At 42.3% G+C, this 14587-nt stretch overlaps 1 protein-coding gene and 1 long non-coding RNA gene across 3 annotated transcripts in view; one reads left to right on the top strand and one right to left on the bottom strand.

Annotated features, from left to right (window-relative positions):
• The window catches only part of LOC144456617 (uncharacterized), a 222022-nt gene that overhangs the window by 117996 nt on the left and 89439 nt on the right, over window positions 1-14587 (bottom strand). The window lies entirely within an intron of this gene.
• LMCD1 (LIM and cysteine rich domains 1) overlaps window positions 1920-14587 on the top strand; it is an 82919-nt gene continuing 70251 nt past the window's right edge. Inside the window, exon 1 of one of the 2 annotated variants that reach the window (XM_020973786.2) lies at window positions 1920-2365. Coding sequence is in view for 1 of the 2 variants with exons in the window: in XM_020973785.2 (XP_020829444.1) it covers window positions 2339-2365 (27 nt within the window). In the remaining variant the exon portion in view is untranslated. The remainder of the gene's footprint in view (window positions 2366-14587) is intronic. The other variant, XM_020973785.2, reaches the window with a different exon arrangement.

The following is a 14587-nucleotide window of genomic DNA, read 5'->3' on the forward strand; positions in this document are numbered from 1 at the left end:
CTGCCCCAACCTCTCCTCTCCTTCTCCTTCTCCTCCTCCTCCTCCTTCTCCTTTTCCTCCTCCTCCCCCTCCTCCTCCTCCTCCTCCTTTTTCTTCTTCTTCTTCTTCTTCTTCTTCTTCTTCTTCTTCTTTTTCTTCTTCTTCTTCTTCTTCTTCTTCTTCTTCTTCTTCTTCTTCTTCTTCTTCTTCTTCTTCTTCTTCTTCTTCTTCTTCTGAACAACACATCTCAGAGAGCAGTTCAATAGCAGGTTTCATGTTCTAGGTGTTTTGCCCCTTGAGAATCACTAATTTCTGGCAAGGGAGTGAAGCAGACAGGTGGCAGTGCCAGGTTCCAATCAGGACTGGGGAAGGAAGATAGAAAGAAATGTTCTCTCTCACCAGGATTAAAGGGGTCTGGGTTTAATCCTCTGTCTGGGAAGGGGAAAAAAATACTTACAGGGGCCCGGATCTGTGATACTCATTAAAAGCAAAATGATGACCCATCCTTGCACAAGGAGGCATAAAAAGAAGAAGGTTTGCTGGCTTTACTTTTACAGAAGCAGCTAACCCAATAGCAACAGGCAAGTTTCACCCCAAGAATTAGAGAAGCACCCCCTTATATAAGGTTCTACCCATGCCACCTATAGCAGACCAATTCAAAATAATGTTTTTCTTCCCTCCTCCACCACACCCTTCTCCGTTCTCTGTGACTTTTCCTCTCAATATACTCAGCAGTATTTCCTAAGGTGAAAAACATTTCCTATGGCAAATAATAATGATTGTGTTGAATCAGCTTGAGCTACTCCCTGTTCTCTCATCTTCTTTGAAGACTCCCTCACTTCCTTCAAAACATAGCTCAGCTGCCACTGCCTCCAGGAGACTTCTTCTGATACATCACATTACTAGTGTTTGCTCCCTCTTGAAATGATTTTTGTTTTTGCTAGGCAATGGGGTTAAGTGACTTGCCCAGGGTCACACAGCTAGTAAGTGTCAAGTGTCTGAGGCCAGATTTGAACTCAAGTCCTCCTAGACTCCAGGGCCTGTGTTCTATCCACTGTGCCACCTAGTTGCCTCCTTGAAGTGATTTTTTTATAGAGTTGCATGTAAGGGAGGCAGAAAGGTACAATGACGTGAGCACCGGAGTCATAGGACCTAGGTTCAAATCCTGTTTCCAATGATGACTGCCTCTGTGACTTTGGGAAAGTTATTTCACCTCTGGGGGCCTCAGTTTCCTCATATGTAAAATTCGGGGGTTGAACTCAATGCCCTCTGAGGTCCCAACTCTAGATCTGTGAACATTTTTGTCTCATGTCATGTGAACATAAAGGTAGGAAGTGTCCCATTCTTGTCTTTACATCCCTACCGCTAGTCCAGAGCCTTGCACATAGTGGGGGCTTAGTGTCTGCTTCTGGAGTTGAATTATTGAGCTGAATTGAATTGAGCCCTTCCACCATTCTCATGAATGAGATGCCTGCCAGTGGAATCTATGAACTGGCTCTCATAGTGACATTATCTGTAGGAGATCTGTCATCTCTGCCAAGCATTGTAATTACTTGCTCCTCATTCTGTTTCCAACAAATTGTAAATCACCTCCAGGGCTGTATCTCCCAGATTAAAAGAAAATGTTACCCAGCCTTGGAAAAAATTAGTAGATTTTGAGTCAACATTAAGACTGTAAACCTTACCCCTCTTCTATAAGTCAGAAATGGTGGGAAGGGGGGCTTGGCTCAGAGTTTATTTTTGGATCGAGTTAACTAAATATACCCGTGTTTTCCTGGTCAAATCACACTCCCTTTTGACCTGAATGAATTACTAAAACCACTGCTCCTCCCCTTTCTTTTCCTTTAAAGGCAATGGAAGAGGGTGGGGTGGAGCTGAGGGTGGAGGGGAGAGCTGGGTATGGTTTAGTGTGAATTCCCGTCTCTCTCCACACACGGCAGCTCCCAGTCCAGTGGGACAGATGTGAATCAAGCCTCAGGCAGCTGGCTCAGTTTCCTGAGCCTGACGTCAGATTGGGTGACACCTCTCCCCTCTCCTCTCTGCCTCCCAGGCAAAGTGACAGTAGGAGCAAAGCCTCACCCTGGGATTGGCCAGAAAAGTTGGCAAGTCCTCAGCGATTGGCTGGCAAGGTTTTAGAGGGAGTCCTGTTCTCCAATTAAAGCCGCCTGAATCAGACTGGCTGGGTGCAGAGCTCACAACTGGAACTGGAGTATTATTATCCATCTCTCAACATCTCCCAGACATCAGTCATTCAAGGAAGAGCTGTCACAAGGGCTCCTCACAGCTCTCAGTGCAGTCAGTCCATTACACTGCAAAACCTGAACCTGCCTCTGTTCAAGAAGAAAAGGCAGAGTTGGCGATGGAGCTGAACCCTGCAGTCCAAAAGGTGAGTCCAGATTTTATTTACCCTGGTTAACTTTCTTTTCCTACCTTTCCACTTTCCTGCAGCTTACCTGGAATTCTCAGGATGGTCAAGTATTTTATTTTTTTTCCCCTCTCTGATTCTCACTAAACCCGATGCCACCTTGAAAAGTCCCAGCTCTGTCTGGGCACCAAGGTGATGAGCTCCCAAAACTAGGAGTTCACGGTCACTGAAAACCAAACTAGGTCATTGTAGGTGATCTGATTTCCATCATTGCCTTCCTAAAGTTTAAATAGAAGCCTTAATTTGATAGATGAAACTTGTCTGTTCTCCTACTCTCCAGCGCTGGGGAGGCAGGAACAGATTTTTCACTTTTTCAAACTGAAAATGTGTTTTGCCAAAAGGGAAATTCTCCCTTTGCTTTCATCCTTGGGGTTTCTCCTCCATTCACTCCAGTCATGGCCAAAACTGCTTCTTCAGTGGCTAACATTGGCAGCTGGAGCAGCGATTCAAGCACAAGGGAACTCACTTCTGTCCCCGGGGTCTGCACATTTCCCCCTTGAGAAGGGCTGGCCAGAAGCCCAGCAGGCAGTGTGTAAAGAATCACAGGTCACAGGAAATCAAGCTGAGGGAGAGGGCTTCGCTTGTTCCTGTGGTTCAAAAATATGCTGTTTACCTGGACCATGGTCAAAGGAAAAGGAAAAGTTTGAGAATCACAGAATGCTAGGGAGAACAAGAAGGGGCCATAAGAAGCATCTAGTTGAACACCTTATTTCGCAGCTGAGGATTTTGAGGCTCTAAGACAAGATATGACATACCCAAGGACACATAGCTAGATGACTAGAACGAGCTAGGGACTAGAACTCTGAACTGCGGACACCCATGTTCTATGTGACACCATGTAAAGTCAAGCACTGGAAGGAGCCTAACAGTTCACCTGCTCTAACCCTTCATTTTAGAAAAGACAACACTGGGAGCCAGAGAGAGAAAAGTGACAATTTGTCACCAACATTCAAGTGGCAGGATTTGAACTCTGGCCTTCTGACTCTAAAACTAGTGTTCTTTCCAATGATCCTCACTAAAACTGGAAAGTGTAGAATTCACTAGGGAACTTGGGCGATCAGAGAAGGTGGAATGCCAATCAGTCGATGCACCTCCTTGCTACTGACCCTGCAAAGGGAGCAGATTTCGAAGTTCCATAAGGAGGCCAGTTTTCCAGAGGTGGCTCATTGAAGAATCCCATTTATGGGCCAATCCCTGCTGCAGCCCCTCTAGCTGATTGTATGCTGCTTCAAGGTTTCTCCAGAACCTATAGACCAAATTCTATAAGTTATACTGGGACCTATAGACCTAAAATCTATAGAAATTATACAGAATCTATAAATTATACTGGGAACACCCATGATCTGTAATACCAACAGCAACAATCATTATTATTTGACATGACAAAATGCTTAAAAACCTACAAAACATTAAATAGAACAGCAGGATAGCTGCCCAAAGACCAAATCTGTCTGAACTCCATCAAAAAAGAGAATTAGACAAATAATAATAGTTGTTGGTAAATCATCATAAGGCATTGACATGGATCACTTTGAAGTCTACAAAGCAGCTTACTTAAATTATCTCATTTGAGCCTTCCAATAGCTCTCTGAAATAGAGTTCTTAGCCCCATTTTACAGATGAGGAAATTGAGACTTAAAGAGGCAAAGTTACTTTGCCATGGTCACAGAGCTAGTGTCAATAGTGGGATGCAGCTTGCCACATTACTTCAGTAAATGTCTAGAGATCCCAAATAAGAGCATGTATGCCCAACCTGTGGGGGAAAATACATAGTCCAAGTAGTGATGTAGTAATCATCTTTTCTTTTTGGTTTTGGGGGGTAGGGAATGAAGAAAGATTGTTCCACCAGCAGATGTTTTCTGCCCAAACTTCTTCCCTAGAAGTAGTGAAAATAGCAATTTAAGAGGAAGAGCGCATTCCTCTAGAAATTTTGTAATTTTATCTTTTGGCCCAAGTCGATTAATTGCTCCTAAGGTTGGCAGGCCCAAGCCTGCTCCAGCAGCACGCAGACAGCCCGGGTGCAGCCCCATTTTGTTCTCTGTATGGCAATTTTGTTTTCTTTTGCACGGGAAAACAGGATTATCTGGCTTAGAAGAAGAACATTTTCTCCTCCTTGCCACCCTCAAATGCCAACTTCCCTGGCCTACACAGGGTGGATTTTCCATTAGGATCCAATTACAGGCTTAGAAAAGGTATGTGATGGTGCTGAGATGAAAGGAAATATATTTTATGCCTCTTCGGATTGTGACAATCAAAAAGATGAGTATAGCTGTAGAGGTTACTGAGTGTCTTATGTACAAAAGGAAGGAAAAATATGGGGGTTGGGGGGGGTGAGCAGGGTTGGCTGTGCTGAAAAGAATAGCAGTCGTGAAGTTCCAAGTCCCTTCAAATGCATGTCAGAATGCTTTATTACCTTTCTACTTATTAAATTCACAACTGGCTTACCTTATACCATTTGCCTGGTAGATGCATAATCACAGACATTTTAAAATACTTTCATAAGAATTTAAATTTGAAGAGGATATGCTTACAGATGGATTCATTTCAATGAATTTACAAAAGATCACAAAATAATTCCCCTCCTCCCCCTTAAAAAAAATGTAATGACACCAAAGTGCCTCAGGGGCCTTGCCTTTATGATTTGATTTTTACTTAGTGGAGTAAAGCTGACAGCTGCACTTGAGAAGTTATTATATTCATTACTCAGAGAGAGGGGTGTCCGTATGGAGAGAGCTTCCTACAAAATGGGGAGATTCTGGAATCATAGACTGAGAGTTGGAAGGTACTATAGAGACCACCAAATTTACCCCCCTGATTTTACAGATGAGGATAGTGAGGCCTGGAAAGGTCAGAGAGCTTGTCCAGGGTCACGTAAGTAGAAAATGGTAGAGCTTGAATTTGAACCCTGATCCTTGGGCCCCAGCCCCATCGCTTTTTCCTCTGGACATCACACATTAGAAATCCTGGTGCTGGATCGTTCTCATAGGCACAGACTCTCAGAAGCCGTCACATGCAAACCATATTTGAACAAGAATTGCCTCTACGATAAGCCCTATAAAGGCCTATCCAACCTTTACCTGAAAATCTTCAATAAGGGGGAACCCAACACCTCCAGAGGTGGCTCATTCCGCTTTGGGATGACTGGAATCATTAAGCATGTTTCTTTAGATCAAGCTTAAATTTGCCTTTTTCCATGTCTTCTCATTGTTCTTAGCTGTCCTCTGGGGCCACACAGAATAAAAGTAATCTCCATACTCTGTGGTTGCTCTTTTAATACTAAAGTCTCTTTTGATGCATTAATTCAATTGGTCTTCATACCTCATGAAGTTCAGGCATTTCCCCAAGCTGGTTGTCATCCTCTGGACTCCTTCAGGGGTATTGATGCAGCCCCTAAAATAGACCGCTCAGGACCAAACACAATACTCTGGTTGTGGTCTAAAGAGGGCTTTCTTGTGCACACAATTCCAGATACAGAATCACTGACACCCTCTGAAAATAGATAACAGATTGCAAGAGCTGACGTTTATCCTGCCCATGAGGGTGTTTGTTTGTTTTTTAAGCAAATTTGTAGTGATGTCTTTTGATTCCTTTGAGGTTTGTGAAGCACTTGGATCATACCTGAGCCTCCCCACAACCCTCTGAGGATTACTGGTGTTATTGCTCTTTTTTGCAATTGAGGAAACTGAGACAAACGACTTGCCTGTGGTTGTACAGCTAATGAATGCCAGCATCAGGAGCTGGATCTTGCCGTCTCCTAACACCAAACCCGAGGTTCATTCCACTGTGCTGCCCTACTAACCACTTTGACATTTCAGTACATAGTCCTTGCAAGAATAGAACTGATCCGAGGCATTTGCTAAGGAATTTTGCAAATCTGTGCCAGCAAGCACCTTATCACTTTTGTGGTTCTTGTGTTATTTTAATTGTGTCTGACTCTTTGTGACTCCATGTGGAGATTTCTTGGCAAAGATATAAGAGTGGTTTTCCATTTCTTTCTCCAGCTTGTTTTACAGATGAGGAAACTGAGGCAAATAAGACTAAGTGAATTGCTCAGAGCCACACAGCTTATAAACGTTGGAGGCCAAATTTGAACTCACATCTTCCTGACTCCAGGCCCACTGCTCTATTCACTGCACCACTTAGCTGCCCTGATCACTGTTATCCCTATACAATCACATTATGCTAGATTTGGGGCTAGAAGGGACCTCAGAGTCACATGGTCTGATTCTCTCATTTTTCTGATAAGAAAATTGGGATCCAGAGAGTGGCTGTGAGTAATTACAAGATGCTTGAGCATCACAGGTTTACAACTGCATTAAGACTTTTAGAACAGCATTATAGGTAGTAACTGAGCTGGGTTTGAAACTGAGGTCTCCTGACACCAGATCTGGCTTTCTTTTTACTCCCTTCTAACAGGATTCTTTCTGTTTTCCCCCCTATGCATAAAAGCATATTGTCAAAAGGAGAGGCTGTGGGACAGAGTAGAGAGAGCACCAGAAGATTTCCTCCTGTATCTGTCCAGCTTGAGCCTCTGCATAGAGCCACACTCACGTATCACCAACTGTCTTTTGCACTGGTTTCTGCATACGCATCTCCTGGGCAAGTCACTTAATTTCTTTCTGCCTTGATTTCTTCATCAAGCAAAATGCAGGCATGTCAAAAATGACCTCTAAGTTCCCTTCCAGCTTGAAATCCTTGATCCTAAGTGGCTTCCCAGATCTTGTCGGGTGTCTCTGGACTTTTCTCCATCACATCATTCTTCCTCTTATCTTGCTCCAGGCTAGATCTCCCCCTGGTACTCAGTGGACCTTCCCTGATTTCACCTCTCATTCTTGCACTATGCTTCTTGGCATGGTCTCCAGGCAAGCAATCCAACATAAACATGGCTCCTGGGGAATTGACATTGGCTCCTTCTGTCTTCAAAACACACTAAGCCACTCCTTAAAGACTTTAATTACTATGACATTGGAAGGATGCCCATAGGTACAGCTCCTTAGGCCCAGAATAAGCTAGAGGAGAACACTCTCTGTGCTAGTGCCTCAGGAAGTTAACACTGAAGATGTGACTTTTAAAATTGAGGATTTTTATGGTATTATGTGGATATGCTTCAGTTCCCAGATTGGTTGAAGATTTGCAACTGATATTTGCAAAAACAGCCAACTTTAGATTATCTGTGTCTATGGGGAGAATGGGGATCGTGAAAAGCCAGAGTATAGCCAGCAACCTCAGCTTTTAAGCCTTCATTTCCAGAATCAGCACTGAGTTTACCAATGTAGCAAACATCTTTTAGGGGCCTACTGTATTCAAGGAGCTCTAGCCAACTTGCCTTACCCTTCAGGGCTAAACATGGGGGTAAGTAGAGGTCCAGAAAGACATTCTGCTAAAACAAGGACTCTAGAGGTTGATGGCTGTATGTGCAGATTATAGGCACTGGGATCACAAAGCAAAAACAACTTGGCTCCTGCCCTCTGGGAGCTTACATGGGTGGAGAAGGGACGGGATTGGGGTGGGGTGGTGATTAAGATTCAACACATAAATAGATAAGGAAATTAATATTTAGCTTGTGGATGGAAAGAGAGAAAGAAGGAGAGAGAGAGGCACACTTACCTGATTCTATTAGCATGTAAACATATTCATTGATTGGAGTTTTAGCCTTCCTTTGATTCACAACCTCATCAAATGATGAAGAGAATATGAGCTCCTCACCATTGTTTTGTTGTTGCTGTTTTTGTTTTTTTTTTTTAAAGCCATTTGCAAATCTTTTTTTGTTTGTTTTGTTTTTGGTGAGAGCAATTGGGATTAAGTGACTTGCCCAGAGTCACACAGCTACTGAGTGTTATATGTCTGAGGTGGATTTTGAACTCAGGTACTCCTGACTCAAGGGCCTGTGCTGTATCTACTCTGCTACCTAGCTGCCCCAAGCCCTTCATCATTGTTAAGAAGAATATAAAGAAATGGTTAGCCGGGGGGGGGGGGGGGGGGGGGGGCCGGGGAAGGCTTTAGGGGCATCATGATAGCTGTAATGGCTTTTTAATTGGTTTCCCTTAACTAGTTGCCTCCATTCTTTCCCCAACTTTCAGAAATCCTCCACTCAACAGTCAAAGTAATTTACAACACAAGTCTGACCATGTCTCCCACTATTCAATATAATCCAGTGGCTCCCTATCAAATACAAAGTGGTCTGTTGGGCATTAAAACCCTTCACAACCTGGCCCTTTCCTATGTTCTTACTGGACCGAGAAAGGAAATGCTTTGCCCATCACCACACAACTAGTGACAGGTAGAATTTGAACTCAGATATTGTTAGGCTGGTCCAAAAAACGTGTCTCTGCCAGAAGTAAAACAATGATTCTTTGGAGGATCTTAGCTCAAGAGCTGCAGAGGACCTCAGAAGTCACCTAGTCAAACCCTTTCATATCACGGTGGAGACCCAAGGACTTTAAAGCACCTGCCCAATGTCATATAGGTATTAAGTACCTGATGCAAGATTTTAACCCAAGTTCCTGTGCATACATATTCCTAAACACAGGAAAGCCAATGTGAGAAAACTGCTGTTCTTCAAAATAAAATCTTCATTTTTAAAAGACCTTCATTTTCTATTCCTGACAGATGCCAGGGATCCAAGATGATTAAATGGGCTTGACTTTATAAGGAGAATTTTTAAACTAGCCTCTAAGGTAATAATATGTATATGACCCTTAGCTCTGGAATTTTCTAGAGCATCTGTTGGCAATTTACAACATTTTCAAAATGTATGAGCCAACAAGGGCAGCTAGGGGCAGGGTCGCCATGGTACACAGAGCATGGGCCTGGAGTCAGGAAGATTTGAGTTCAAATCCAGCCTCAGACATTTACTAGCTACGTGACCCTGGGCAAGTCACTTAACCTGTTTGCCTCAGTTTCCTCATCTGTTAAATGAACTGGAAAGGGAAATGGTAAATCACTCTTTGCCAAGAAAACCCCAAATGGGGTCACAAGGAGTTGGATACCATTGAAAAAATAACTGAAGGACAACATCAATCTCATCTTATATATGTACAACGCCTTTTCTAATCACTGAATTTGTATCAGCACTCTCACCTCATTCAAGTCCATAATGGAAATGTATCATTTACTCAAAAGTCTCATTTTTTTATTATTATTTAAGCCACAAAAGTAGATGGCTTTATAAGAAACATGACTCAAGGGGCAGCTAGGTTGCACAGTGGATAAAGCACTGGCCCTGGAGTCATTCGGATCTGAGTTCAAATGTGGCCCCAGACATATAACACTCACTAGCTATGTGACTCTGGGCAAGTCACTTAACCCCAATTGTCTCACAAAAAAAAGAAAGAAAGAAAGAAAGAAAGAAAGAAAGAAAGAAAGAAAGAAAGAAAGAAAGAAAGAAAGAAAGAAAGAAAGAAAGAAAGAAAGAAGGAAAGAAAGAAAGAAGGAAAGAAAGAAAGAAAAGAAACATGGATTCATGTGTGCAGCATGCCCAGGAACACACACATACACACACACACTCACTCGCAAAACAAAGTGTGTACACCCACAATAAGACGGAACCTCTAGCCAACTTGCCTTACCCTTCAGGGCTAAATATGGGGACAGATAGAGGTCCAGGAAGATATTCTGCTAAAACAAGGATTCTACAGGTCTATGGTTGTTGTTATAGTCTGTATGTGCAGATTATAGATTATGAAAAAAAGCCTGATCCAGGATTCACCAAACAACTCCCCAGATGTCAGACAGAAACTCCTTCCTCTTCTGACCACCCACTTTGCACTGATCTCTGTTGGTCCAGGCCAGATGCATATTAACAACAAGCTAACGCCATCCCGAGGGGCTAGCCAGTTGATGGTTGCCTGAGGCAGCTGTTGCTGTTACCCTGTATGCCACAGGGGTGTCCCCCTGCTTCCCCTAGGGACTGCTAAACTCCAGAGGCAAGTGGGGAGAAACAAAGGCGATAAATTTAAAGGAACCAAGAACGCAATTTTAAACTAGAAAACCTCCCAAGAAAAGATGACAAACTTGATGCTAACACACTCAGAATATGTATGTTTACCACATGTAAATATGGTCCGCTTACTTCCTATGTCTAGATTTGGCCTTCAAAAGAATCCTAGAGATCCCGCTGTCTTGGAGCTTCCAGGAAATACAAGTCCAGGGCACGTACTTGGCCCCTGGGATTTGTATCATTGCTTGTCTAATTGGTCTGACTCATGGTCTGCCTTGTAACATGTGAATCAGAACCAAACAAAACACTGGGCCCAAGCCCCCACTCGGACATACTTTAAAAGGAAATGCTATTTCGATTTCATAGCCCTATGAACATTGAGGAACCCGTTAGCAAATCCTTCAATCTGAAGATAAAGAGCTGAACACTCTGGTTAGATGGCAGCTGTTTCCAATGCCGTCTGTTTGTTCATGGACTGATCTGGTTTTCTGCACTTAGACATTGGATTTTTTTGTTAAAATTCCCTTTGAGGATAGAGTATGAACTAAGCATAAACTGGTAATTAGATTCAACAGAAATTTAAGTGGCTACTGTGATCTGGGTCATACTTGGAATTGAAGATATTGACACACGACAAAATGGTGCTCACCCTCCCCGAGTTTACATACATTTTAATCTGGGTGGGTGGAGGGGGAGGGGAAACTATGGTTATCAGATAAAGAAATACAAAGGTGTTGGGGATATTGTTAGTAAAAAAAAAGTTTCCTACCCTCAAGAAGCTTACATTCTACTGGGGATTAAATACTCAATCAAGATAGATAGTTAGACCACAGACAGAAGAGTAAGTACAAAGAACATACAGAATTAAGCAAATTTATTTTAAGAAGAATGGAGTCCTGATAATTCTTTTCAAGTGTCTGGAGGCCTGTCTCAGGAAAGAAAGATGAGACTTGGGGTCATAAAGAAGGACAATAGGTGAAAATGATAGAAGCTGATTTCTAGGTAGGGAAGAGCTTCTTAGCAAACAGCACTGTCCCAAAATGCAGTAGGCAGACTGCCGGGAGAGACCAGAGGTCTTCAAACAAGGGCTCTCACAGAGCAAGGACCCTTTGAGATCGTAAGATCATAAATTGACAGCTGCAATGCCAGAGTATAAACTACTGATTTTATAGATAAGGATGCTGAAGCCCATAGAGGTTACAAATGGTTGGCCTAAAGTCACATGGATAGTATTTTCCTAAGTTGAGATTTGAACTCAAGTGCTATGACTCCAAATTCAACAGGAAAGTTTAGTTGTCTCTTTATCTCCATTGGTTCTTTATCATTGGGTACAATCCCCTCTTTTGTCAAAGGATGACAAAGACTTGGCTAAGGTCACATCACTACTTATTGTCATGAGTCAAAAAGCAAAGCTAAGGTCTCTACACTACCGATCCAGTGTCCGCTCCTCTATACCACACTGTCTTGAATGACAAGGTAAAAGACAGACATGTCTTCTCCACATGTTGGCCAGAAGGGACATGTTATCCCTCATCCTCTCTACCTCCAGATGTTTAGATTAAATTTGGGTCTTCTGTATTCTACAAAAATCAGTCATAACCTCATTGGTTGTTACTATGGATAAAGATATGAGGAACTGTATAAATCTAGCGTATCTCTTGTACTTTATCATTTTCTAAGTGTTTTCATATTGGACTTAGAGTCAGGAGACCAGAGTTCAAATTTTGGCTCTGATACTTCCTAGTTGCAATAAACATGGGGCATTTAATCACTTCACTCTCTAAGACTCAGTTTCTTTACGAAAAAATTGGGTCTAATAATAAGGGAAGGAACAGAAGATTGGAATAAGCATTTATGTGGCACCTACTGTGTACCAAGCACAATTCTAAGCACTTTTTAAATTAATATTATCTCATTCACAACCTTGTGAAGTAAGTGATGTTGTTATCCCCACCTTACAGTCAAGGAGACTGAGGCAAACAAAGGTTAAATGACTTGACCAGGGTCCTCCTGACTCCAGGCCCAGTGCTCGATCCACTGCACTACCATCTACTTCAGTACCTGCACTATCCTACCATATGTGGTCATGATAAAGAAAGTGCCTTTTTTTTAAATCCTAGGGAATAATAGAAATGGAAATTCATCATTCATTAGAGTTTTTTCTCCCCTCAAAAGCCTTGAGAGGGAAACAGATCAGGGATCATCATCCTTCATTCATAGTATTGATCAGTCGTTGAAGGGGGAACTGAGAGAAGTGATTTGATCAAGTTTCCGTGGCTAGCAAGTAGTAAGGGTAGGATTCACCCAGGGGTACCCAAATCTGTGCCTCCTCATCAGGCTGTCACTGAAGAACTCTTAGTTACTATGGACAATGAACCCTAATGAGACCCATATCAGGTCTTGGGAAAAATTTTGAAGTGGGTTGGGGCTAGATGCTGCTCTTTCCTTACTCGTGATTCCCACTTTTTCCCTTTCAGTAGTTACTCTCGTTGACCCCTGAGGACCCACTTGGGCATGCTTTCTTGTCCAAGGTCTCCACACTCACAAAATCACAGACTCTCTAAGCTAGAAGTGGCCCTAAATGCTCTTTGGTGTAACCCAACCCTGGAGAGTTTCCTTTATAATATCTCCCACAAGTGATCATCCAGGCTTGGCTTGAAGATGTCTCACAAAGGGGATCCCATTTCCTCCCGAAGGAGAAGAGCTTTTGAAGAGCTCAACTTATTAAGACAATTATCTTACATTAAGATCAAGTCTTTCTCTTTGACACTCCTTCCAATGACCTTAGTTCTGTCCACCAAGGTCAAGCTAAACAAGACTAATTTCTCTTCCACCTCCCAGACAGCTATTATGCCCCACCCCCACAAAAAGGCCAATTGAGGTCAGTAATCATTTATTAAGCACCTACTGCATACCAAGAAGGGCAAAAGACAGTCACTTCTCTCAAGTAGCTCACAGTCTAATGGGGGAGAGAATTAAAAAAAAAAACATGTGCCAATAAGATATATACAGGGTAAATTGAAGATAACCTCAGAGGGAAAGCACAAACATTAGTGGGTATTGGGAAAGGCTTCTTGTGGAAGATAGGATTCCAGTTCCTTTCCCCAATCTTCATATAAACTCAAGGCCCCTCATCATCCTTATTATCCTCCTCTTCATATTCTCCAGTTTTTCAACGTCCTTCCTAAAATGCAATATTTAAATCTGAGCCTTTTCAACTCCTTCCCTCCCCAAATTAACCAGCCCTGTCTTCCAGGCCTTCATAAGCCTACTTTGATCTCTGCTACCAATACAGTTATGGCTATTAGAAGATTGATGTTTTATTCTGTCCCAAGTATCACATTTTCATTTTAATAGGCTTTTTTTGGGAGCAAATGGCAAAGACATCATAAGTAGGGTCATACCACTTTTGGATTGGGCTGGCTTTTTAGCAGCTTTTAAATCATATAATTCAAGTAACTACCTTTTCTACCTATGCATTGGGCCGTTGTTAGCCCAAATTATTTTTATTTTTATAGAAGGCGTATAGTTTTTTTGTGAACACTGAAAACTTTGTTGTGTGTTAGCAATGTCAATGGGACCAGAGTGAGCCGTGATTATAGAAGGCTATTCCAAGAAGAGCAAATTCTCACCTCTCATCTCACCCAGTAAGCAACCTGCCCTTAAGATGTTCCCATCTATTTGGACAGTATGACTAATAGCTTTTTCCAGGTACTAACTCACAAGATTCCCAACAGAGGTCAATGAAACACATGAATCCATAAGAGGCCAAAGGGAATAGAATCTGCCTTACATCCAAGTTGCTTATTAGGAAAGTGACTTACAGAGATCCCTGTCAGCCCTTGTCCTGGTTTCCTTAAAGACATAGTGTCTATCACCTGTCTCTCTAAATATGTGATTGTACAATCCTGTTTTATTTTCTCATCTCTGGCTTGTTTAAACTTTTATAAAAAGCAAAATTATACTCAGCAGTTGCCTTGCTCAACAGAGAATGGGCTCATAGGATTATGGATTTAGAACCAGAAGTGACCTTAGAACCCAGTCCTTTCATGTTACACATAAAATGAAAGCCAATAGTAATTAACTTACCCAAGGCCATGCTGCAGGCAGTAAATAGATGAGCTATGATTTGAACCCAGTTCTTCTGACCAGATTCGGTGTTCTTCCCTCTGCTATCCCCCATGAGTAAACAGATGGATTTTTAAAGCTGATTATGGGCTAGGTTTTTTTTTTTCCTTTTGAAA

The sequence above is a fragment of the Phascolarctos cinereus genome, unplaced genomic scaffold, assembly GCF_003287225.1.
Source record: "Phascolarctos cinereus isolate Bilbo 61053 unplaced genomic scaffold, phaCin_HiC Scaffold_4;HRSCAF=312, whole genome shotgun sequence".
Lineage (NCBI taxonomy): Eukaryota > Metazoa > Chordata > Mammalia > Diprotodontia > Phascolarctidae > Phascolarctos > Phascolarctos cinereus.